The following is a 26,893-nucleotide window of genomic DNA, read 5'->3' on the forward strand; positions in this document are numbered from 1 at the left end:
TCTCTGGTCTTTTCCTTTCAGTCTTTGCTTTCTTAACTCTTATTACCTGTCTTGTGTCGTCCATAGCTGTAATATGATTTCTATACCCATCCAACTAAGTTGTCTCCTCTCAAAGTACTTTCAGCTGATTCATTATTGAGGTACTTTCTTATTTCTTTACTTCTCATATTGTTCATCTTCATTACACCTTACTTGACCCTGACCTAGGTAGGTATTTCATTTCTATTGCTTATATTTTGCTTTTATAGCAACATTTTTTTTATTTATAGCGAATTCTGACATTAATTTCCTTCTCGTGGCTTTTATTACCTATGATTTATATACCCAGATATTCAAATGTCTTTACATATTCAATTTTTACATAATCAAATTGAATATTCATTTCTTCTAGCTCTCCCATCACCATAACTTCCGTTTTATTTTTGTTCATTTTCATTCCGTATTCTCTTAGTGCTACATTTCATGTGTTTAAGATTACCTTTAAGTGATCTGGTCTATCAGTTATTCGTAGATTATCCGCAAAAGCTCCATTTCCATATATTTTGGTATTATATCGCACGATTGATATGGTCGTGTGTGTTTATGTTACACTGAAAGTAGAAAAAAGTTATTAAAAAATTTTACAAAAGAAGAAATTAAATTATCTTTTTGCCAGAAAAAAAAGATGATTCCAAGATGAATCGTATTCTTTATTAACTTTATTATTCTTTATTACAAGATAAGCAAGTAAGTGGTAGATATAAATCAGTGAAATATAATAATAGTATAGTATAATAAGAGATCAATTGCAAAGTTCCCATCCTGACGCATAGATGGCGCTATTAGAATTAAATCCACATGTTTTTTACTTAGCTCTAAGCCTCAAAAGATGCGTGTATGAATTTGACAGCTGTCGGATCAGTGAAGCAACTTTTGTTATTGTGAAAAAAATGAATATGGAATTGAAAATGGAATGAAAAAGGAATTTCGCTTTGATATAATGTTGCTTTTTGAAGGGAAAAAATACAGCTGAAGCAAAAACTTGGCTTGATGCCGAGTTTCCGGACACTGCCCCAGGAAAATCAACCATCAAGGATTGGTATGCTAAGTTTAGACGTGGTGAAAGGAACAACGAGTACGGTGAACGCAGTGGACGCCCAAAAGAGGTTGTTACCGACGAAAACATTTAAAAAATCCACAAAATGATTTTGAATGACCGTAAATTGAAATTGAATGAAATAGCAGACACTCTAAAGATATCAACTGAACGTGTACATCATATCATTCACGAGTATTTGGGTATGAGAAAGTTTTGGGCAAAGTGAGTGCCGCGCGAGCTCACTTTTCACCAAAACAACGACGAGTTGATGATTCGGAGCAGTGTTTGAAGATGTCAAGCATAAACTCGAGTTTTTGCGTGGATGTGACAATGGATGAAACATGTCTCCATCATTTCACGCCGAAGTCGAATCGACAGTGATCCGAGTGAACTGCACACGATGAACCCGCTCCAAAGCGTGGGAAAACGCAACAGTCGGCTGGCAAGGTTATGGCGTCTGTATTTTGAGATGTGCATGTAATAATTTTCTTTAACTACCTTGAAAAAGGAAAGACCATCAACAGCGACTATTACTAGCATTATTGGACCGTTAATTAACGCAACATTAAAAGAAGTTTTGTCGTGGGGAGAATTCTGTTTCCTGACTGGACCGTATCTAAATCCATATTTCACATGTTAATGCGTATATACAGAGGAGTCAGAATATTGCTGTGGCAGCGTAATGTATACTCCCTGTTTCTAGCTTAAGAAACCGGACGACAGTCTTCACCATTTTCTGTTTTCCTTTCTGTGGTATAATAGCATTGCATTTTTACATTTCTTTAGTTCTTAGGATCGGATATAATGAAGTTTCTGTAAATTCAACTATTCAAGACGAATAGTTTTTAACATGGATGATGACATGGTCTAAATGTGTCTCTCCGTATATGTAGGTTTCTGTACACCTAATATCCTAAATATTTTTTTATACAAAGCTCTCCCTAAATAAATCTCGAGATTATTCCTAACCTTGACGGTGAATTGCAATATACCTGTCGCAAATTGTAAATTCGCTTTAGAGTCAGATAATATTTTCCTTCTCATTTTGTTCTATTTAAAAAGAGATAGAATAAGTTTGAACATCTAACCGAATGAGCATAACAAAGTCGTCCTGTTGTCAAACGTCTGCAAAATTCTTCAAAATATTAATCATAAAATCTACAGGTTATAAACCGGCTAACGTTATCTGAACGTTTTACTTGTTTTGATAAATTTTAAATCACTGCTTATTATTACTCTGATTCAAAATGCCGAAGCCAGACAGATTGCGTTTCTTCATTGCGAACCAGTTACTTCGAACAGGAACGAGATAATGGAGTAAAATATTACCAGCAGAATTATTTAAAGAGGCAAGCATTTTTACTGATAATTATTAAGTTGCTGCTAATTTTATTAAAAATATTTTTAGAGTGTTGCAGCTGCACTGAATATTAGTATGGACAGGGCCACTGATATATCCCAAAAAATGGAAAATATAATCTTAGATTCACGGAAAAGAGACCGTCTTTATACGAACAGAGAAGAAGAATATATGAAGAAATATGAAGATACGAATCAAGATCAGCTTGATGTTAGCTTTATCAGAAATCAAATATATGAAACGTATAAAAACAGTGAGTAGTTTTTCAACATAAACTTAATTTAATAAAATTATTAGAGGAAATTGTTAATCTGAAAAGTATATCGTTGAGGGATATAGAGCATCCTTTCATAGACTGTTAGATTATATTGGATTTAAATGGTGCAAAGATAACTAATTAAGAGGATCTGCAGACGTTGCTTTTAAGTGAATACTAATAATTATATGATATAATATATAGAATAATATAATAATTTTTAAAAGCATATAATAAAATCAAGAAAAAATTATTATTTTAATATGTGTATTTAAATGAGACATGAATATTTCAGAAGGGAACCAATACACCCAATGGTCATTCACGGCAAGATGATAATAAAAATAGTGTTAAGATGACAAAAGGCGATGGAAAAAGGTAACCGTTAGAATAAAAATTGATTAGGTTTTATTAGTCAAAACGTTTTTTAAAAATTCATTGCAGATATATTGTTTTTTTATGCTGGAAACAGGAATAGTTAATAACCTCTTTGATTTGGATGAACTATGAAATTGTGAAAAAACGTTAGATATATTGAAAATTAACAGCTTAGTTATTCACTTGAATGAAACTTTCTGAATATGAAATGGTTCAATGCTGAAAATTTCCAAGACAGGGTGATGAAAGTGGAAACAACTAAGGGTGAGATATAATTAATATATGATAACTGTAGATAATTTTATTGGAGAGTGTAAAAGTTTTAAGCATTTGCATGTTAAAATGTGTGAAGAGAGAAAGAATACTAATGTTTTGCAGATATGGCAAATACATTATGGAGAATATAGTGATTAAATCTAGTTTTATCAAGAAAATGTATACAGGTAGTAATAGAACATACTAAGGGGGAATACAGTGAGATCAAAATGACTTCACGCAGAAACACCGTACGAAAAGAAATAAGAACTAAGCATAAAAGGTAAATATGCTCTCTAATGAAAGTAAAACATATTTTAATGGATATATAATTGCTAATTAGGTAGATTAGGCCTCCAGGGAGTAACACTGCATAAAAAAGCGCCTGTAACTCTAACTCATAGGTCGTGTGGAAAAAAATCAATGTAAATATAATAATATAATAAAAATCAATATACACAACCCTAACCTACAAACTGTTATAACTGTGTAATTAATTGTAGTTTTAAGTCCTTTGATAATATGTGCATTAGATGTACTGTAAAATTAAAATAAATTATATTTTATAAGAGTATTTTTTATTTAATAATATATTTTTTTATTTTAAACAGTTTAATAATTTCATTTATATTAGAATTTTGTTGTACGTCAAAGCCAAAATGAACTAAAACTCAGAGTTGATGCGGCAACATTACGACATCAATCCAGATTACGTAAGTTCACCGTTTTATTGGACGAACTATAGACTGGTTTAGATTTTACTAGTCTATATTTTAATTATAAAATAATCCATATTTGTTGATACCAGATAATTTTTGGAAAATTTTAGTTGGAAAATTAACAAAATCTATGGACCTGCGATGCTGCTGATTATTAGGAGTAGAGTGATAAAAGTTTTATTGATTTTTAAAAGACTTTAATAGCCTGGGTTGTGGTGATTTTCGACAAGGTAAATTTTTCTTAATTTTGTATCTTTAATAGGATGGCAGTTTTTTATGCTTGCTCTTCTTTAAAAAGTTTTAAGTACCGCTATCAACTAGGAGATTTTCCACTTCTTAGATGTTACGTTTTATTATATGTTATGTACTTTTTATTAACCATGAATGTAGCGTTTCGTTTGTTAGCTGCTGGAATGATGTCCTCCTAATGTAGTTAAAAATGTGTACTGCTAGACGTTTCTCACTGCTCAAGTTAGAAGCAGGAGGTAGCGATGGAAGAGTTTTAGGACGATTTAGCTAATTAAATTTGCTGTTTTATTTCCCAGAGTGAAGTCGGCCGATTGGAAAATCGAAAAAGTAGTATCCTAATTGGTTGAGTACTCAGTCGTAACTGCTAAGTCTCTATTAAATTATAATTGGAACTAAAAAAATAATTTTACGAGCATATGTTTTAGCGTTTGAAGGTTGAAAATATGCATATAAAAATAAATTGATTTTTCAAAATTCTAAACTATAATATCCCCTTAATATCTATTATCAAAGTCATATTAATATCTTATTTGTTATAAATTAAATATGAAAATGAAAATTCACACAAGAGGTGAAAGAATTTCTCTATTCTCTTTTTCTTAATGTTATTCCTAGATTAAACCTAATTTTTTCTTTCATAATCTTACGTTACATTACATTTTAGATCATATGATGTAATGACCTCAGATGAAAATTAATTTAGGCTCAAATGGAAAACAAAGCACGTCATTGTCACATTGTGTGTTCCTCCTAAAAACACAGCGGATATATTAGTGCTAAATAAAAGAAATAACAATTTGTATTAAAACATTGGCATACATATCAATTAGAATTTGGAATAATAATCATGGTATGTTTTATTGTTTAGCGGACCTTACGCAAGTTTGAGATTGTTTCTCATAATGAATGAAATTTCGTTAAAAAATTATCTACGGTGTGATTCATAAAACTACCAAAAAGAAAACTGATTCTAGTTATAGTTTTTTTAATAATATCTACTAATAGCATAAAGGGATATTTTTGGGGTCTGGTATATCAGGTTCCTTGCTGGTATAAGGTAGTCGTTAAGAGGGGTGCGAGATCTCTAGGCCAATATCACGAGTTTTCGGAGTAGGATGACATTCTGTGAAATTTAATGAACAGTGACTTCACTATGTGTGTCAGAATCTCTATTTATTTTGGCTTTTGTAACAAATCAAGGTGCGATCAAGGTTTGTTGGTTGATTTTGTTTTGCACTATCCAAAGTCTTTCCATCTGGCCTGCGGTAATTAACCGGTATTATGTATTCAAACTATAAAGGTATGCGGATTGAATTAAAGGCCTGTAAAGTCAACATTTACATGGAGGAGGATGAAGAAATAAGGTGATACCGTATTCCTCGGACGCTCAGCGATCAAGATATGTTACATTTTAAAGATATAATTGATGATATTGGTTTGGGAGACGAATAGTCTAATGTCCTGCGTGTTATCTAGTAGCTCTATTGCTTTTACGCTCTTAGGTAACTTCGTAAATCGATTTTATTTCGATGATATTGTATAGTTCTTCGTTAGTTATATTACGTAACGGTAAACATTATTAATTAATCAAATAACTTTGTTTTGGTAGGGTAGGATTACTAGTTAGTTTGATGCTTCAGTGTTCAATTATTTCGTTTGTATTTAAACCCAAATATGCTTTATAATTGCCTGATAATTCAATATATTTGATTTTAGATCAAGTTGTGTCAAGTTGTGTTCCGACTAACTAATATGGTACAGTTCTTTCGATTTTAAATCTGATCTGCTCTACTTTTTATCTAATATGATGTTTCCATATAACCTACTGACGAGATGGATGCCAAAGTATTTTACTGATTCTGCTTGAGGAATAGAAGATCCTCCAAGTGATATAATTAGGTTGTTGTCATTTAGCCCCAACGCAAAATTGATATGGACAGATTTGGAATTATGAATACTACTTAATAATATTCTCCTGATATTGAACTCTGAGACTGAGATATCTGTTCCCAAAATTGAAGATATTTACTTCTAGAAAGCTTTTATCATCCAAGCAAGTTGTTGAGATGGTTATAGATAAAAAAGTATGATAAAAAGTAAGATTATGTAAAAAATAAAATAATTTTTTAACTAATAATCGCACTCTATCATTGCCAAGATAAGAAATTTTAACTTTACTGCGTTCAACAATGCTCAGCTATGTTGCAACATCACAATATTACATCAATGGAAAGGCTTAAATGATAATATCCTAAGTCTTTTATAAATTAGGCTTTAATTTGGTTACCTGGTTAATAAATGTATATGGAATTTTATATGTTCATATGTTTTTTAGTTAGCCATAATCCTCAAAAGATGCGTGTATAAATTTGACAGCTGTCGGATTATTAGTTTTTGAATTATAGCATTTTGAGTGAAGCAACTTTTGTTATTGTGAAAAAAAATAATAAAGGGGAATTTCTCGCGTTGATAAAGTATTGCTTTTTGAAGGGAAGAAATACAGTTGAAACAAGAACTTGGCTTGATGGAGAGTTTCCGAACACTGCCCCAGGAAAATCAATCATCAAGGATTGGTAAGTTTAGACGTGGTGAAATGAGCACCGAAGACGGTGAGGGCACTGAACGCCCAAAATAGGTTGTTACCGACGAAAATATTTCAAAAATCCACAAAATGATTTTGACGGTGACGGTAAATTGAAACTGAATGAAATAACAGACACTCTAAAAATATCAACTGAACGTGTACAACATATCATTCACGAATATTTGGGTATGAGAAAGCTCTGTGCAAAGTGACAAAAAATAACAACGACGAATTGATGATTCGGAGCAGTGTTTGAAGATGATTAAGCGTAATAAATCCTAGTTTTTGCATCGATATGTGACAATGGATGAAACATGGCTCCATCATTTCACTCCGAAGTCCAATCGACAGTCACCCGAGTGCACTGCACACGATGAACCCGCTCCAAAGCGTGGGAAATCGCAACAGTCGGCTGGCAAGGTTATGGCGTCTGTATTTTGGGATGCGTATTGAATAATTTCCATTGACTACCTTGAAAAGGGAAGGACCATCAACAACGACTATTACATAGCGTTAATGGACTGTTTGAAGAACGAAATCGCTGAAAAAGAAAGCATTTGAAGAAAAAGAATGTACTGCTTCATCAAGACAATGCACCTCTTAAGATCTGGCCTCCAGCGACTATTTCCTGTTCTCAGATCTCAAAAGAATGCTCGCTGAGAAGAAATTTTTCGTCGAATGAAGAGGTGATCTATGAAACTGAGGCCTATTTTGAAGCAAAGGACAAATCGCAGTACAAAAATGGTGTCGAAAAGTTGGAGAGTCGCTATAGTTATTGTATCATTCTTGAAGGGAATTCTGTTGAATAAAAAAACTAATTTTGCCAAAAAATGTGTTTTACTATGGTAGGCCGGGGAGTTTTCAGTTGACCTGTTACTCATGCTGGTGGAAGTTTCTGGAACATCTGGTAATGATCGTAAAGTATATTAACATTATTTTCCATCACTTTATTCTGGAGCAAATGGATAAAAAATATTGTTCTTACAGTACCAGGATTATCAGTCGTTATGTTTTAAGGATATTCAATAAATAAATGGCGTTTTGCTAGATCCAAATAATCTCGATAACTCACTTTCTTGAATATTATGTTTAAGTTTTCTTAATATGGACTTTTAAGATTCATTTCACACGCGTCAGAAATGAACTGAACATGCCCAAACACTAATCTAAAACCCCGTACATGTATATTATCGTAATTCAGATGAAATATTGATCCATGCCAAAAAAGGAGATAATTCCACTCCAAAGATAATGTATTTCAATTAGTACCAAATTCGTAGCGTATCGAAATAATTTCTTTTAACTTTTACCAATTATTTGATATATTATTTTATATACAGGGTGAGTTCATTTTTTTAATCCAGTCATAATAGTATTACACTAATTAAATAAAAATGTTTAACCTCATATAGATTTTTTATATTATTAAAAAGATTTATATTATTTAATATTAATAATAGTATACATAATATTAATCATTCATAGCAAAAAATATATTTCAGGTACTATAAATTTATTATAAGTTTATACTTAAAGTAAACTATTTTATAATTAAATACTGTAAGTAATTATTTTAGTATACCAATGCGCACATACTGTATATTAAAGAAACATTATCCCGAACTTGCTAATATTTTTGAAAAACAAAATAATAAGACATTTCCAATTCATACTATTAGTGATAAATTAATTTCATTTTTGATCGGTCAGGATTTAATGATACACCTGAAATTGTTGTTTAATCCCATTGTTTTGGTTAATCCCAAATTTGGTTAATATTTACTTGTTTTGTTTTAACGACATTAGTTTTATTGTAAGGTAAGATTTTTTGAAGTACCGACTTTAACACCTAGATTAGAATTTAATTATTTTAAAAATATTATTACTCCACAATAGATATAAATAACTACTGGCATGAAGTCATCTTACAACAATTTCAAACAGATAACGATTTTAATACCCTCTTCCACTGAATTCGGCCATAAAACATTTCGACGATTTCTAATTTACAACATATACAAATATATATTTTCGCAATAACTACTTTGTTAATCTTTATTACTTTGTTAATATGGAACATATTTTATAGATTGTTTAAGATAACTTTTGTTTCTTGAGATCATAAAGTGATTAGCATTTAATACATCCCTGACATATATGTTAAAAAATATTTCTGATATATGCACCATTTCAGTTCATATCAAACAATTTAATTATTATTTTTATACAATAAGTTCACGATGTAGAATGTTGTAACTAATTTCTCATCAGCAATTTTGAGTAAAATATAAAGGTAAAATGTTATTAGTGTACAAAAATAATATAGTTATTATTTTAAGACAAAATAAAGTTTTAATAAATAATAAATAATAATATTTTAAATAATTGTAATAAATTAATTACAATTTTTGTCCGCCAATATTATACTTTATTTTTCATTATGGTATTAATTTTGACAATGGCACAGTAACTACTAGTAATATATTGTACATAACATTAATTAACAATTTTAGCTTTATTAATATGAACATGTTAACAAGGAAATAATGTGAGGAAAATGTTTTATTATCTTATCGTTCGAGATGAAACCGGTTAAAATCTATATCAGTTTAGCTTAATATGTTAGATTTTGATCAGTTACCTCATAATATATTGTACAAGTTTATATAATATGGTATAAATAATACGTATTGCGTATATTTTCTATAATCTCAATGAGTAATGGTGGGGTAAATGCACTTGTAGGTCGTATTAAATATAGTTAGGGTTCAGCAGACTAATGAATAAAAGCAAAGACTCAATAAATATATGTGCTAGGAATAAACTTTACTATAAAATATGGTTTGATCAAATTTCCAAGAGTGATCCAAAAAAAAGAAGAATGTAAATTATACTTAGCATTTGTTTAGTTATAACGATATTCACCAGCTTCATATGCACCCTTGTAACACCGTAACAGAAAACCACTTCAAATAAATTTCAGAACAAAGTGGGGCGATTTGAAGATATAGTGCAATGTTCTTGCTACTGTTTTCTATAATTGTCTCGCTTTAGCATTTTCGTTAATGAAATCTCACACCAAAGAGCCTCAATAATTTTCAAGGCCACCTAACGGATGTGACATTCAATTAACAGATGATAAGCTACAACACATTTTTCATTTTGTTCAATCTGAGATCGTTTCTTACGATTATTAAAAAAGCCTTTTAAAAACGTTATCTAATATTCAAAAATTTCATTGTTGATATTTATCGTTCATTTAACAAACGCGAAAACATAATTGCTGATTATTAAAACATTAATACCTTTATCATAAGTAGCGTAAATTCGTTTTATCTTTAGATAAACTGACTAAAAAAAATAATTTTATAATTGATTTCCTATGAAATAAGTGATAGACTAAAATTGTTCTGCCCATCTTCAGGTCACGCTTTGCTAGTTCAGTTCAAGGGTTCAAGTGAATATTCACGTATTATTTCAAATATTTACAAATAATCGAGAAACCATTTACAACTTTGAGTTGTTTTGGGCAATATCGGTGAGTATTTATGCACGGTAATTTTAATTCATAGATATATTCAAAAAGTAGGTTTAATATATCGATTCGAAAAATCTATTGCGTTTTTGTGTCTCTGGTATCATATAGAGTTATTTTATGTTATTATAGTATCAAATATTAAAATAAAATATTTAAATTCATAATTTATAAAAGTTTCGACCAATTTAGCAGTTGTGAAAAATACAAACCAAATATTTTCAGGCCCAAATTTATTTATAAGTTCTAATTTTTTTTATACACTTAATAAAAAATTAAGAATATTTTTGAAATTAAACTGAAACGAATTAATTATTTTTGCAAAATTTAGTTCGTTCACTTCTCCACTTCCTCAACGGTCTTTGTCAATGTTTAGATCTTGTTGAGAAGTTGAGAATTCAAATTCTAGAATCGAATTCTTCGATTCAGTTTTAATCTTCTTAATTGGCTCAATATTATATTCTCTGGTCAGCTTTAAGATCTAAGAATATTTAACCAACGGCGTGTTGTTATATTATATTAAATATTTTTACAGGGGTTGAATTTTTGAAAAGAGTTACGAAGAACCAGTATTAAGTAAGTTATTTACTCATAATCCTAGCCTTTAGAGATCACATATTTGATTCAAACCACTTATAAGACTGAAATAATAAACTTTGTTGATAATTTGTCTAGGAAGAAGGGATTCATAATCATTTTTTGATCTATTACTAAATTACTGTTTATATCCAATATATAAATAAGACCATAACAATCGGTTTTTTTTATTTTTTAAATCGATCGTTTAAATAGATCGGACAAAAGGATCGTGATTAAGACAACGCGAAAAATTGTTAATTAAACCTTCTTGGAAAATAAAACAATTATATGGAGGAAATGGATGGGAAATGACTAATCTCCAATGAGAATAATGTTTTGTCAAACCCATTTATTGAATCGAACACATTAGTGTCAGATATTGGCTTTATATTACCTTACAGGTAAATACCTTCCGATATTTGTCACTAGTAAAACACAAAGTTCAAAAAGGATTCACAATTTGCAAATTTCGACGAAAACCGCTATATTTTTTTTGTCTTTGTAAAATAGAATCGTACTTTTTGAATATATTTTATATCAAATTTTACCACTTTACACGATGGTACAGAATATACTGCTACATTTAATATAAACAAAATATTTCAGATATTGCTGCATACAATGTAAACGCTATCTTTAAAATAATATATCTATTTATATAGGGTGAGTAAACTTATAATCTAACAACTTGAATCTAAATAATATTGCCTAAAACAAATATATGTATAAACATTACTGTAATTTTGATTCCTATTGTTTAAGAATTGTTTTTGTTTAGACGGAATTTAAAATATAAGTTGATGTTATCTTAGATTGCATCTGAAATGGATATTCTAACCTAAATATTGTCAACATATACAGTAGCGTTAATACATATATTTAAATAATATTTTACGTGCTTTTATTTAAAAATAAATAATTTCAATTACATATTGTAAATATATTTGTTAACATATAATATGATAAAATAATTTAATAATATATTATATAGTTTAAAATTATTTATTTATTCATAATTAGGATAGTTAATTAATTTTGAACGATTTAGTTATATACCGCAATGAACGTATATTAACAGATATTCCTATAGTTACATTCAGTAAATTCAATAACGTAATTTTCCTATTAAATAATTCAATAAAACTTTTTTCTCAAATGTTGAGTTACAATGAACAAAATATTTACAAGAAGTTTTACTCTTTCTGTTTACTTTAACGAAAACTCTACCTAATATGATTACCGGGAGTTACCTAATATGGAAATATTTTATAGATAAGATGTGATGGATGATACTTTAAAAAATAATGATAATATAGATTTTTTCAAAATAATATATAATTTTTTGAATTTACAAAAAAATCTTTATTCACAATTCACACTAAGTCACAATTTTTACGGAATATGTAATAAATTGAACTAGTTTTCAAGCTTTTTAACACAGGTTGCGTGAAAAGATTTTCCACTTTTTTAATGTTTCCACTAATAGTAAATATCTATATAAGTCCAAAAAAATATCATTAATTTTTTTGCGAAATGTTGTTGCTTTTAAGTGTTTTGGGTTTGCTATGCATTACCTACAACTATAATATTATATATTAATATAAGCCATATATAATTTTTCATGGAGGTAATTTAATCATGAAATAATTTGCTCTATTGAATTTTTTGTTTGAGTTTACGTACACAGATTTACACATTTCCTTATAGTTAACACATCGCTGTTTATTTCAAGGCCAATTTCTAAGGGTGATGAGAGATGATTATCAAGAAGATACTCTACTATTTACTATAGAGCCTCTATTAAGTGGCTCATACTATAGATTGTCATTATGACTTTTAAAGGGACAATACTAATATCCAATTCTGTAAAATTCGATATAGTAAATTCGAGCAGTGAATAATGATGGTTAATACCACAAGAAACGGCGTCTATTAAATCTAGTTCTAGTTGTATTAAATTTAGCAATTCTTAATGTAATATTTGATGGCGGTCTTGTGGTGGTTTTCTTTTAAAGTCCATTAGTATTTTCTAGACTTTTTGATCTCTTTATTGTATCCACCTTTTATTTTCGCCACTCTTTTGCTCTCTTTTTTCTCTTGTTTTTAATTTTTATATATTTTGGTCCTTCTTCCTATTCTTTTCCTATATTTTTCTTTCTACCATTTTTTTAATCCAGATTACTGTGTTGTCAGTTTATATATATATATATATATATATATATATATATATAGTAATTCAGGATGAATCTTGCCTCTTTTCTTGCTATCTTTATAATGAGAAAATCTTAGCGTTGTTTTAAATTTATTAGTATATTTTATTACTCCCACTTCTTCTATTTCTGTTTTTTTTTCACTTAGTTGAAGCTTTGTTTTGATTCAGGATTATAATAGTAAAGTCAAGTTCGTATTATATAATGAGATATATCTAACGAGGAAGATCTAATTACGAACAGGTTGCATATCATAATAATACAACTAAAACTATAGTCTATACAAAGAAGTTGTGAACATACATCATCTCAATTTTTGACGTCAAAATGTCGCAATGTTGCGACATCAACTCTGAATTTTAGTTTATTTTGTCTTTAACATACAACAAAATTCTAGTCTAAATAAAATAATGAAACAATAATGTTATCAAATATAATTGATTTTAACATCTAATGCATATATTATCGAATAATTTAAACTACAGTTAATATACAGCCGTAGTAGTTTATAGGTTAGAGTTTATATATATTTATATTGAACATATTTCCTATGACTAGATAGACCTCTAAGCGTATCTTTTATGTAGTGGTATCCCCTAGAAACCTAATCCACCTAACTAAGAATTGTATATCTAAGTAAAGTATTTTACTTTCATTAGAGAGCATATTTACCTTTTTATGTGTAATTCTTGTTCTTGACATTTAACAAACAAACGACTTTTCCAGGCTCATTCGTTTACTTTTTCAAACGTATCAGATAGCATTATATCTCTTTAATTGGAATAAAATGAAAAAGAAAATATTGTCTGGTTCTAAAACGAATTTACATATTTAAGCATGCCGTACATTAAACATCTTTGTAAAGTATGTTCAAAATTTCTTTGGATAGTGAGATATGTGGATTCTTTGTTCACACACCTATTAATGCTAAGTCATAATATTTTATAATTAAATTACACTGTTATTTTAGTTATTTTGTAAAATTCCATTGATAAATGTCCTTTAATTTTTAGTCCATCAGCTTAAATATAATATTTTAAAAATGGTAGTCAGTCATGGTCACGGCCCCGGTCCCAGTAGAGGACATGGTGGTCATGGTGGACATGGCAACTATAAACAAGTACCTAAATCAGACGGAGAGCGTCGAGCCAGTCATGGTTTAGCTGGGCTACAAGGACGCGAATCCTTCCTAACGTCAACGATCAGTATTTTTGTCGACGAAAATAAACCGAACATTCCAGATGGTGGATTCGGTTGGCTCGTTGTGTTGGCGTCTCTTTTTATTAATTTGGTATCCGATGGCATCACCTGTTGCTTTGGTATATTGTACATCGATTTTTTACATGAGTTCGAGGCATCTAACTCGGCAACTTCATGGATTGGCAGTTTGTATGTTGCAGTTCCTCTTGTTGGTTAGTACTTTTATCAACTTATATAGGCTTTAATAACGTTTTATAATCTCTTAGGTGGTCCTATTGGCAGCATCCTCGTAGATAAATACGGATGCAAGAAAATGACTATACTGGGGGCTTTAATATCAACCGTAGGCTTTATTTTAAGCACATATTCTCGAAGCATTCTGATGATGTATTTAACATTTGGATTCCTAGGTGGTATTGGGTTAGCTTTATGTTATGTAACAGCTGTGGTTGCTATTGCCTTCTGGTTCGACGAGAAGAGAACCCTAGCTTTAGGACTTGCTGCTGCTGGATGTGGCTTCGGCACTGTTATATACTCACCGCTGATTACATTGCTGTCGAAGGAATATGGTTGGAGGGGTACAGTTCTGATATTGGCTGGGTTATTTGCTAATATGGTTGTTTGTGGGCTCCTACAAAGGGATCCAGATTGGATTATTAAACAAGAACGAGACCGGTAAGTTGTTTATTGATCAACTCGTGAGCTACAGTGGAATAGAGTGCATAAACTCAAAAATTAGGAGCTTAATTAATGTATTTGTCGTATAAAAGTTGGAATTGATTTTATTGCAATGTATCTTAAGTTATATTTAAGAATCAAAATATTCTTGACTTCAGAAATGATTGATATATCAGATTTAACAATATTAGAAAGTTTGTAGCATTATGAATAATACAAAAAATATATAATTAGAAATAATAGCTTTAATGTTGATGGCGGAATTGATAGGTCGCTACTAAATCATAAAGGTGTAATCATCATACACCTAAAAAATTAAAATTATTTTTAAAATTAATAAAATGTATTTTATTTTAAAATTTATTATGTGAGATTATAAGCATTAGGTTTTTCTCAATGTGTGAATGGGAGAGATAACAGATATACGTTGCATTCATAGTTTAATTTGCTTTTACTTTGGAGACCACTTATTAAGATAAAGATAAATGTAAGTGTTTATTTTCCATTTTGGATTAAAATACATATGTCGTATATTTAATAGGATGATTATATTAATTTAAAATAATTAATTAATTATGTGTTTCACATACGTTTTAATAACAAGTAAATGTAAATAAAATAGTAATTTGTTTTAAGTGTAATTTTTAAGTTAATGTCACCGTTTAATTTTATTTAATATGGAATAGTGGACCATTCAAAAACATATTTTTAAAAAGAAAGAACAGATAAATTGTTGATTCATAAGCTCATAAATTGCAGTGGAATAGAATAGGCCACGAAATTTAAAAAATAAGAAATTAGCTCAGACGTTAATTAAGTTAATCTATTTTTTTGTTCAAATTTATTTATTTTATGTTTGTTATTAAATGTACCATTTGTATTTAATGCTAGTGGATAGTGGCTAGTGGGTAGAAGTGTAAAATTTAATCAGTCTAATAATTATAATTTTTTTTCTGTACAACAGAGCTGATGCATATTTAAAATCATTCATCCTTTGGTGAGTGATATTAATATGATACTTTGTGATATTAATATTTTCCAGAATTCCTTCAGATAATTCAGCAAATATTAAATTAAATCATTTTAGAATAACATACTAATACCGATATGCATATATTTACAATTTAGAGTAATTTATATTTACATTTACATTACAACTGTTTTCATATGGTTGGGTTAGATTATTATCTAAATTCTTGAAAATAAATAAAACTCACATCAAATATAGCTGGCTTTCCGGCATAGTAGCCAAAACAAGAGAACATTCCTCCGACTGCTACAATAACTACAAGAGAGGGCGACTACTTCTTGTCTGAAGCTGCCCATTACGTCTTCCGTCTAATATGTCAGTTTTGCCACAGAAGTCTGGGAGGAATTTCTTTACTTTTCATTCTACAGAGATATTCAAATTACCCAAATACTTAAAACTCTTTAACTGATTGTCGCATCCTAATAGAATAACTTCATTTACAATCCGGTTTTTTATTTATATTTCTGATCGTCCATGATTTTATTGATGCTAGTAACTAAGATTAATACGACCGGATGTCGTCTGGAGCAACCTCTAAGTTGATGACTTGCTTATCGATAGGCTTAATTTCGAAGGCCTTCAAAGACCAAAGGTTCAAAACCCACGTTCAGTGTATGTAAATCGTACTAAATGCGAGTGCTACACTAAAACATGTTCTGAAAACAAAATATATAAAATACTTTTAAGTGAACTAAATAATTATGAATCAAAAATGGAAAATAGCGATTACAAATTAATAGTTTGTATAACATTAACATGAAATGAAAAAGAAAACGTTAATTAACTAAAGACATTCTTAAATTAATTTAAAAAATTAATTATTTACAAATCTCATTAAAAGTGTGAATGAAAGATATTTCCAGATTTCTTAAATAACAGAAAATGTATTTTCATATGGATATATTGATCGTGTTCGTATTTTGGATTATTTATATTCATTAAACACCAGATTATAGATTCAAACCATTGCAACATATCAAAATTGGCATTTCCTTAGATAGTAGACAAGATTTATTCTAATATTCTATTAATTAAAACTAAAGTTAGTCTGACACGTGTGGTTTCTATCATACAGGAATTATTCCAAAACTTAGAATTGTATTTTTTTAATCTCACGCCTCTACTACTTACTACAAAGCGTATTTGAAATGATAGCAGTACAACACAATCACAAGAATATCATATTAATTTAAAAAGACTATCTAACCAAATTAGATTTATACCAAATAGACTTATAAAAATGCAGACAAAAAGTATCTGCGATACAAATGTTTTACCGACGACTAAACTAAGTTTATGGTCTTGAAAATATATCGGTTTATTGAACAAATTTCGTTTTCGCTAACCTTTTATGTTCGGAAAAAAGTATAAATATATTTTTAATGATTTTATAGATGTATCGATATATTTTCAACACTCCGGTGAAGCAAACGTCATTTTCTTATGCAAAAATTTCAACAATTTCTGTTTTTTTATCTCCACTTTTAAGACCACACACCACCTATACACATAATTAATACTCAAAAAAAAATGATTTTGATGGCTTTACGTCCAACTTCATCCTTTAATAACTGTATACTGACGTCATATGATTCCGACCAGCGTTTAGTTGCGAATATAAATCATAAAATAGATCATCTTACTGGAAAACTTTATTTCATACAGAAGTAACATTTCAAAATAGTATTTCAAAATTTGTCATCAATTTCATTCCAATCATGCAGTCTCTTCCAAACCCATTTATTCAGTCCATTTATCTATGACAAATGTTCACAAAAGCTATAATTTCACAATCAGACACATAGTGAAGATTTTATTATCTAATTAAACATTCAAGACAATGTTATAACTTGAACAATTACAATAAAATTATTTCAGATTGGCTCAGGAGAAAAAAGACAAAGAAGAAAGAGACCTGAATGAAAACAGACGAAAGAAAATTAGTGAGACGAAATTAATTCTCAATAAAATTGAAACATCCGTGGACGTTAAATCAAAAGACAGGTTCCATTCGATGGTCGATTTGCCTACTTACATGACTAATAACAAGGAGGTATGTAAATATTTCAAATTAATAACTTGTATCAATTGATATTTTTGGTTGTTCTTCAAGAGCCTACAATAGAATCAATTGACGGTTGTGTGAAAATATTATAAATACACATAGCAGCGCGTCCATAATTTGACAGGCAAATTTAAATATTTGCTTAAAACAAAACATAATAGGTGATAATTTTTTTTTCTGCGGGAAATAAATGTATTGTGGGTATAAAATACAACAAAACAAATAGCTTAGAAGGCGGTATTCATTTTATTCATTTTTGGAGTTGTCAGATTAATAGTCAGTGCCATACATAATCAATTAATTTATTAACAAATACTACATTTTCTTAAAAGATCTACAGAATAAGTTATGTAAACCTTATTATTATTATTTTAAATGTATAAAATATAAGACAAAACTATCTATAAGTTATATTTTATCAAATATGTCGGATTATGGTCCGCATAACATGGTTTTGTCGGAGGCTGTACTTCACAACTTCACGTAATTTAGTGAAAGTAATACTCTAGATGAGCAATTTAGTCAAAAATGGTTTGTATATTTTAAAAATAGCGATTTTTATTTGTACGCAAGGAAGGAGTTGGACTACAGCAAAAATTATACGATGAAGAAATGGAAATGGAAGAAATTGTCGATGAAGGTTCATGTCAAAGGAGTGGTCCTACTTCACTTATTCTCCATATATTGCTCCACCTTACTACTACTTGTTCCGACAAATCGTGTTGAATAAATAACCTTCCAAAACTATGCGTCAAAAGGCATTCTTGTGAATATTTCAACAAATTGGTTCCTTTATCAGATTCCATTCCATTAGTTCCATTTTCAATATCTAAACACATTTTATGACATCAAGGAAATGTAAAGGATAAATCAGATGGTTTCATCGTACTAGCCAGTACTGAATTCAACAGAAAAGCCTCTGAAGAATTGTTATTTGTGTTACTAGATTAGTTTTCAACTGTGCATTCATTGTCTCATCTTAAATAAATGATTCAAATTCTATCGCGATTTTAGAGACAAACATGTAGAGTTTGTCCTAAACATCGCTTTTGAAAGAAAAATTATACTAGGATCTCAAGTTTAGTTTCCAAACTACCTAAAATGAGAACCAGTTTGTACAGTCGAAAGCAAAACGAGAATCAATAAAATCGACAATTATAAGCACTCTATATCCAATATGTCCCTCTATAAAATGGTAGAGTGCAAAAATTAGCATTGGAAACTATCGAAAATATCTGAAAACAATCGAAACAGTCGAAACAGTCGTTAGTCAAGAAAATAGTAATTACTATTTTCAGTCAAATGCACACTTCGACTGTTTATTTCCATTCGTGATGTCAGACGAAGATGTACGAATTCTTGTCTGTATAAAATGTGAGATAGGAAAGGACGGAGATAAATGCTTGGAGCATTTTAAGTGTGTTTATATTCTCCAATGGTAGAATAAGCGTCTGTCTCGCTGTATATATATTCATTCAGGTGATAACTTTAAAAAGAAAAGGAAAAAAATATTACTAATTTCTATTAACATGTAATAAATAATATAATTTTAAAGGATTACTTTATTAATACTGAACGTTCTGTGGATTTGTAAAAAGGAATGGAATAATAACAGCACAAATATTTTATCGTGTTTTAATATATTAATTGCTATTTTTAAATAACATAGTGTAATATATATAAATAGTACAATACAACTTAAACAAAATCTAAAAACTAAAGATTTTCAATAACCATAACTACTAAATAAATTGTAAACGTATACCTAATCATTGAAAAATCTAATCCATGAAGAACCTAAAAATGATCGTACAATAACTACCAGACCCTTTTTAAATAAAAGTTTTATTTATTTTTGAACGGAAATATTTTTAAATTACTATATTATAATGTTCAACTTTTCTCCCGTGAGGCGATTTCTTCGATCGTTAATTATTTGCCCAGATTTTGAAAAAACTCGTTCCTAGGGGACAGATGTTGCATGTTGTATAGAGGAATATTTTACGTGTAACTGATATAATTCAGGTACTTCAATTAAGGGACTTGCCAAAAATCTAATGGGTTTTCTTAACGCCCAATAAACGGAATTTCCAAATACTGCTGAATCTGTAAAGTTGCTGCAGTACTTGGAGTAATTACTTCTTTCATTCTAGCCATTTCCAACCATTTCATTCATTTTTTATCAAAATATCTCCAGATGTCAATACGTTCTTGGTTAGTAGTTGTGTCTTGACTTTCGAGTTGTGGATCTAATAGACAATTTTGTAATGTTTTCACCATTCACTTGTTAAAATCCTGAATTTGATGGAATGTTGCAGTCCTCTTATTAACGGCTTAAAAAGTGGGCTTTAAAAGTCCATTCGTTAACAAATAAAAACTGTGGTGCTCTTCTTAATAGCCAACAAAATAAATTATTGAATATTAAAGTAGAGTTTTCCTATCAGAAAATGTATTTATTACAAATATTTAATATACTTTATTCACCTCTTTACTGTTAATATTTTTAAAAGAAATTGAAAAACTGCTACTGCAAAAAATTCTTCAAATTTTTTGGATCGATGCAATTTCTGAAACCTTTGGAACCTAATTTTAGTTTTCAACATTTTAGGAAAAAAGTTTTGACAGACAAGAGGCTTGTACAAAAATCGTAAAACTTTATCAAAAAAGTATTACCTATTATACTAGTCCAAAGTATTATCTATTATGCCAGTCAAAAGTATCTTACTATTTATCATTTACAATTTAATTTTTGTGCCCTCGAAAACTAGCGTTCCAAAATACTGCTATGTTAATTTACAATATATAGTTATTCACAAGCAAACCACATATATTGCATATAAATCTATATAAGCATAAATTCGGCGCATTACTTTCAAGGTCACGGCTAGGACGACAAGGCCAGAACGTTAAAAATCAGTCGAATGAACTAGTAGGACCGAAAACAGTAACTAACAGTAAACGACTGAAACAGTCGATAGTAAATAGTAATAAAATCAGTCGGACTGATAAAAATAGCGACTGAAACAGTCGATAGTAAAAAGTAGTCAATTAATAAACAGTCGATAGTCGATTTCAGTCGATTGTTCCCAACACTAGCAAAAATCTTATCACTCTCTACACAAGCGCGATCGGTCTAAATCCTGCCCTCTCTTCTTGTCTTGATTATTTGCGAATTCTTTGATCGGTTCGATCGTATCATTTGTAGAATCTTCATATATATTTTTTCGATAATACACAGAAGACTTATTAGAGTTTTTATCCTCTTAGTCTTTCTTTTTTAACATTCTAACAATAATTGCTATATTCCATACGGCGGACTTCCTCCGAGGGCTAAATTTGCATAAGCAGAATTGAAGTTGTTGAAATAATGTTTCCACATCGACCTTGATCATGTTTGCTATTGTTTAGTCTTATGATTTATATTGTTATGTTATATTGTTTCAGACAAGATTTTCAACAATTACGTTCTTACTCTCTTCCATATATTATTTTAAACAATTAAAATCTGGCCTTTGGACATTCGAAGTACTCAATTTAATAATTAGTCAACCCTATGTTCGACTTTATTGAACTTGAAATCACTAATTAGAAATTAGATGTAGATTTTTCACAGAATAATTAATATGATTTTTTATAATATATATTATATATATATTTTATAATTTATAACAATTTAAAAATGTAAAACTTTGTAGTTTAGTAATATACAATATGCGATGTACCACATTTTTATAAATTAATATATTATAAAATATGTGTTATCTATAAGTGTCAATATTAAATTGTTAGTATTGCATATTTTCACTTATAATTTATCATATTCTCTCTACAAGCAGTTTAATACAGTTAAAAATACACAGACTAAACACATACCAAAACGTCTAAAACATGTAAATTCCCATTCAATCGAGATAATGTCAATCAAAATCAATGTTACGTGATAATGAGTCTTGATTTTTATTACAGGTTCCACTTCAAGTGTTAAAAAATCTCAGCAATGACAAGCACGTTAACAAAATCATTATCGATAATCATCCCAACATGCTTTCCAGTCAGAGTCACTCGGATATTGCCTTAGATAAACTGGCAGCTGAAGCTTCGAAGGTGAACACGAAGATTCCTGTTAAATATTCCATGCATGGTAATTATGAGAAATATAATTATTTTATTAATTATTACGAAAATACATTTATATAACACAACATGCAATTGATATAGTCTATTCAAAGAAGCAGTGAACATATGTCATCTCAATTTATGACAACAAAACGTCGCCCTGTTGCCGCATCAACTGTGAGTTTTAGTATATTTTGGTTTTGACATATAACAAGATTGTAGACTAAATAAAATAATGAAACAAAAATGTTTATACATCCATACATACAAAATTATAGTACATCTAATGAATATATTATCGAATAATTTAAACTACAGTTCCTTATACAGCCACAATAGTTTAATGGTTAGAGTTGTTTAATTATATTTACATTGAACTCTTTTCCACACCACCGATGAGGTAGAGTCTAGGCGCGTTTTTTTATGTAGTAGTATCCTCTTAAGCCCTAATCCACTTAATTAACAATTGTAATCCAGATAATGTATTTCACTTTCATTATATTTATATTTACTTACTATAGAGCATATTTACTTTTACTACTTTTTATGTTTAGTTCTTGTTTCCTTCGATGGTGTATTTCCTTGTTAAGTCATTTTGATATCACTGTATTTTTTCTTTCTTCTGTTATAAACTGTGCACACCATTCTTGATAAAATTAATTACTTAATTCTCCTTAATGCATTTGCCATAACTACAAAACAGTTAGTATTCACCCTCTCCTCATACATTCTAACGTAATGCTCACGTAATATATAATATAATTCTGAACAACTACACACATACTACATATTATTAAGAATTAATTTTAGTAATTTCCATTCATTCGTAACCAATTATTTTGAGTACTGTTGATCGAAAATCAATTAAAAAGTCCCAAGCCTTGTACATAGATGGCGCTACTATAATTAAATCCATGTGTTTTTTAGTTAGCCCTAACCTTTACACAAGCTCAAAAGATGCTTGTATAAATTTGGCAGCTTTCGGATCATTAGTTTGTGAATTATAACATTTTGAGTGAAACAACTTTTGTTATTGTGAAAAAAACGGATAAAAAGGAAGTATATAGCGTGTTGATAAAATATTGCTTTTTGAAAGGAAAAATGCAGTTGAAGCAAAAACTTGGCTTGATAGCGAGTTTCCGGACACTGTCCCAGGAAAATCAACCATCAAGGATTGGTATGCTAAGTTTAGACGTGGAGAAATGTGCACCGAAGACGGTGAATGCAATGGACGTCCAAAAGAGGTTGTTACCGACGAAAACCTTTAAAAAATCCACAAAATGATTTCGAATGACCGTAAATTGAAATTGAATGAAATAGCAAACACTCTAAAGATATCAACTGAACGAGTACATCATATCATTCACGAATATTTGGGTATAAGAAAGCTCTGTGCAAAGTGGGTGCCGCGCAAGCTCACTTTTGACGAAAAACAACGACGGTTTGATGATTCGGACCAGTGTTTGAAGATGATCAAGCGTAATAAATCCGAGTTTTTGCCTCGATATATGACAATAAATCCATCATTTCACTCCGAAGTCCAATCAACAGTCACCCGAGTGGACTACACACGATGAACCCGCTCCAAAGCGTGGAAAAATGCAACAGTCGGCTAGCAAGGTTATGGCGTGTGTATTTTGGGAAGCGCATGGAATAATTTTCATTGACTATCTTGAAAAAGGAAGGGCCATCAACAGCGACATTATTACATATACATTTGAAGGACGAAATCGCCGAAAAAGAACGGCCGCATTTTAAGAAAAAGAAAGTGCTACTTTACCAAGATAATGCACCATATCACAAGTCAGTGAAAACGATGGCAAAAATCGATGAATTGCTTCCTCATCCAAGATCTCAAACGAATGCTTTGAAGGGAATGCGCTGGTAAGAAATTTTCGTCGAATAAAGAGATGATCGCCGAAACTGAGGCCTATTTTGAAACAAAGGATAACTCATACTACAAAAATGCTATCGAAAAGTTGGAAGGTCGCTATAATAAGTGTATCACCCTTGAAGGGAATTATGTTGAATAAAAAAACTAAGTTAACTAAACTAAGTTAACTAAACTAAACACCAAAAAAATGTGTTTTACTATAATAGGCCGAGGACTTTTCATTTCACCTGTTACAATATCTGGTTCTATAAGATTAAGCGTCATTAAAAATTTTGTAGACTTATGAATTATAATCATGAGCCTCTCTCTCTATAGACTAGGACTGAATGTAGTCAAGAACTGTATTGCATTACAATTTAGATCTAATTTTATCTAAGTACACACCAGGTACTCGGTTTTTTTATACTATAATTAGGTATTCACTAATGGATTCAATCAATATTGATCAATGATATTGATTGAGATTGATAATGAGCATTAATATAATTAACCCATAAGTCAATTTTATCTATAAAAGCTTAAATATTTTATTTGCAGCCTAAAGAAACTTTAAGTTAACATTAATTAACTTCTTTTGTATTTCAGTTACACCAAAACCAGACGAACATCATCAAAATGGTGCACTGCTTCCATTATCAAAAAGCGACTCCGCCAAATCGAAGCACTCTTCAAACTCACACCTTCATCATGGATATTTAGCTAACATTAAGCCTATAAAAACCCAAGCTATAACGCAGGAATCGCTTCTGAACATACAAAAATATAAAGTTTACCCAGCTAGTTGCCCCGACCTTGTTAAATTGGATGTTTACAAGGTAAAGCAAATGCAGTCAGAAGAGGAAGAGGAAAAGGTAAATTAATCAATTCTAACGATATAATGAATTAATAGTATTTAACTATTTCAGAAATGGTATAAGAAATTTGTGCAATCTTTCAATGAAATGATAGATTTTTCTCTATTCCTTCAATTTCATTTCTTCTTAGTCAGCATAGCTACGATTATTATGTGTATCTGGTTTGCAGTACCGTTTGTATACCTAGCAGATCATATGAAGAAGAATAATTATGATGAATCTCAAATATCATTGACTATTTCTGTCATTGGTGCTACTAATGTTTTAGGCATGGTAATTACAATTATTTAATTTAAAATATGTATGCACCATTATGCATTATTTTTGCTTTTAGGTTATAATAGGTTTCTTGGGGACAAAGATAAAAGTAGCTACTTTATATGCTGCTTGTTTGTTTTTATCTGGTATTAGTTGTGCTGTAATGATGCTCTTCTCTACAAGCTACGTCATACTGATCATCTCAAGTGGTGCTTTTGGTTTGTTTTATGCCAGCCAACATTCCTTAACTCCGGCCATCGTAGCACAATTAGTACCATTGGAAAAATTCAGTATGGCATATGGTTTAAGCTTGTTATGTCAAGGTATTGGGAAATTAACAGGTCCACCATTAGCCGGTAGGAATATATTTTTATATTAAAAAATATTCATTATATGTTAATAATTTTTTAGGATATTTATATGATATAACCAAATCATACAGTCAGTCATTTTATCAAGCTGCTATTTGGATCATCGTAGCGGGTATACTTATTGGTATTATCCCATATACCAGAGAACGCAAATTGTGTGGACGATGATAAGTTAATACTATCTTAGTTATGGCGTTATGGTTATTTTACAATCTTATTCTAAAGAAAGTGTTCGATATAAAGAAAGGAATATTATACCAAAATTTTAACTAGTACATGTCACGATCGTCTCAATAATTAATAAAGACAATAATTAATATGTTAATCATAAGAAATAATAAAACCTTTTCGGGGTTTGCAATAGTTAATATAGTTAATTTATTTTAATATAATCTTATATTATGATAGAATATTGAAATTATAGATTTAGTAATTATTTTTATCTAATAATAATTAACTGGAACTGTTAATGAAGATATAACTGGTAGTAAAGAAAACCAATAATTATTTGTTATGTTAATAAAAAACAAAAATTCATAAAAATATAATATTATTCGAGATTCCTTATATCATAATATATATCATACACCTCCTTCGAATTATTTAAATATTTATTAATATTAAAACTGCTAATTCTTTTGCAAATGTTAACGTACACTACTATTTGCCATTTAATTTTAGGTTACACATTTTCTCCCTATTTCTGCGATTTTTACGTATACAACCAGTTAAACATCAAAGTCAGTGTTTTCATCAACTGTTCGAAAGAGCCGAATTTTAGTACTGATTTCATTTTAGTATTTTCTCTGTCCCATTACCCACCATCTTAAAGAAATAAAAGTTCCTATAGCTTAGCCAATTCGACTTATTATTTCAGAAGTAGATATTACCATTTTCATTATCTATATTACTGATTTCATCAAGATCTCGTTGAGATTTACAGTCATATGGCTCCACAATAGGGACTATATCATAGAATATCAGCAGAATACTAGAAGCCTCTACATATGCATAAGTGAATATAACACTATCATCAATGAATTTCCGGATATACCAAGCAAAACTTTTCACATGATTGAGTCCACCGCTATGTTAAAAAATAGTGAAGAAACGATATCTCCTTGACATGCCATTTCGCACCGGTATGTAAAATGCCTGAAAAAAATTAATAATTTTGGGGGACCATTGTCAGCTTCCAAAGCTGTCCAAAATAAAGGCTAGTGT

The 26,893-nt window shown here is 29.8% G+C and overlaps 2 protein-coding genes across 3 annotated transcripts in view; one reads left to right on the forward strand and one right to left on the reverse strand.

Moving 5' to 3' along the window:
• The window catches only part of tzn (hydroxyacylglutathione hydrolase tenzing norgay), a 249,104-nt gene that overhangs the window by 186,047 nt on the left and 36,164 nt on the right, over positions 1-26,893 (reverse strand). The gene's annotated exons all lie outside the window — the stretch shown is intronic.
• On the forward strand, positions 10,259-26,212 carry LOC143198358 (monocarboxylate transporter 9). Of its 2 annotated transcripts, XM_076407535.1 has the most exons (11): positions 10,269-10,417; positions 10,950-10,990; positions 11,600-11,656; positions 14,217-14,615; positions 14,670-15,078; positions 17,990-18,164; positions 22,143-22,317; positions 24,772-25,037; positions 25,092-25,313; positions 25,375-25,654; positions 25,710-26,212. In XM_076407535.1, exons 4-11 carry the CDS (start codon positions 14,246-14,248, stop codon positions 25,835-25,837), a joined length of 2,025 nt encoding a protein of 674 aa, XP_076263650.1. In that variant the 5' UTR covers positions 10,269-10,417; positions 10,950-10,990; positions 11,600-11,656; positions 14,217-14,245; the 3' UTR covers positions 25,838-26,212. The 2 variants fall into 2 exon arrangements, with proteins under 2 accessions (XP_076263642.1, XP_076263650.1); XM_076407527.1 differs by lacking the exon at positions 10,950-10,990 and having other exon boundaries at positions 10,259-10,417.

The sequence above is a fragment of the Rhynchophorus ferrugineus genome, unplaced genomic scaffold (genome assembly GCF_030347505.1).
Source record: "Rhynchophorus ferrugineus isolate W39M unplaced genomic scaffold, kcgeb_rfMv2 rfM1, whole genome shotgun sequence".
Classification (NCBI taxonomy): Eukaryota; Metazoa; Arthropoda; class Insecta; order Coleoptera; family Curculionidae; genus Rhynchophorus; species Rhynchophorus ferrugineus.

Bases quoted from the DNA above. Each gene is read 5' to 3' on its own strand.
- LOC143198358 (XM_076407527.1), top strand. From the start codon at position 14,246: ATGGTAGTCAGTCATGGTCACGGCCCCGGTCCCAGTAGAGGACATGGT. The intron at 15,079-17,989 runs GTAAGTTGTTTA...AAATTATTTCAG, and splicing joins ATTAAACAAGAACGAGACCG to ATTGGCTCAGGAGAAAAAAG. The intron at 25,314-25,374 runs GTAATTACAATT...TTTTGCTTTTAG, and splicing joins CTACTAATGTTTTAGGCATG to GTTATAATAGGTTTCTTGGG.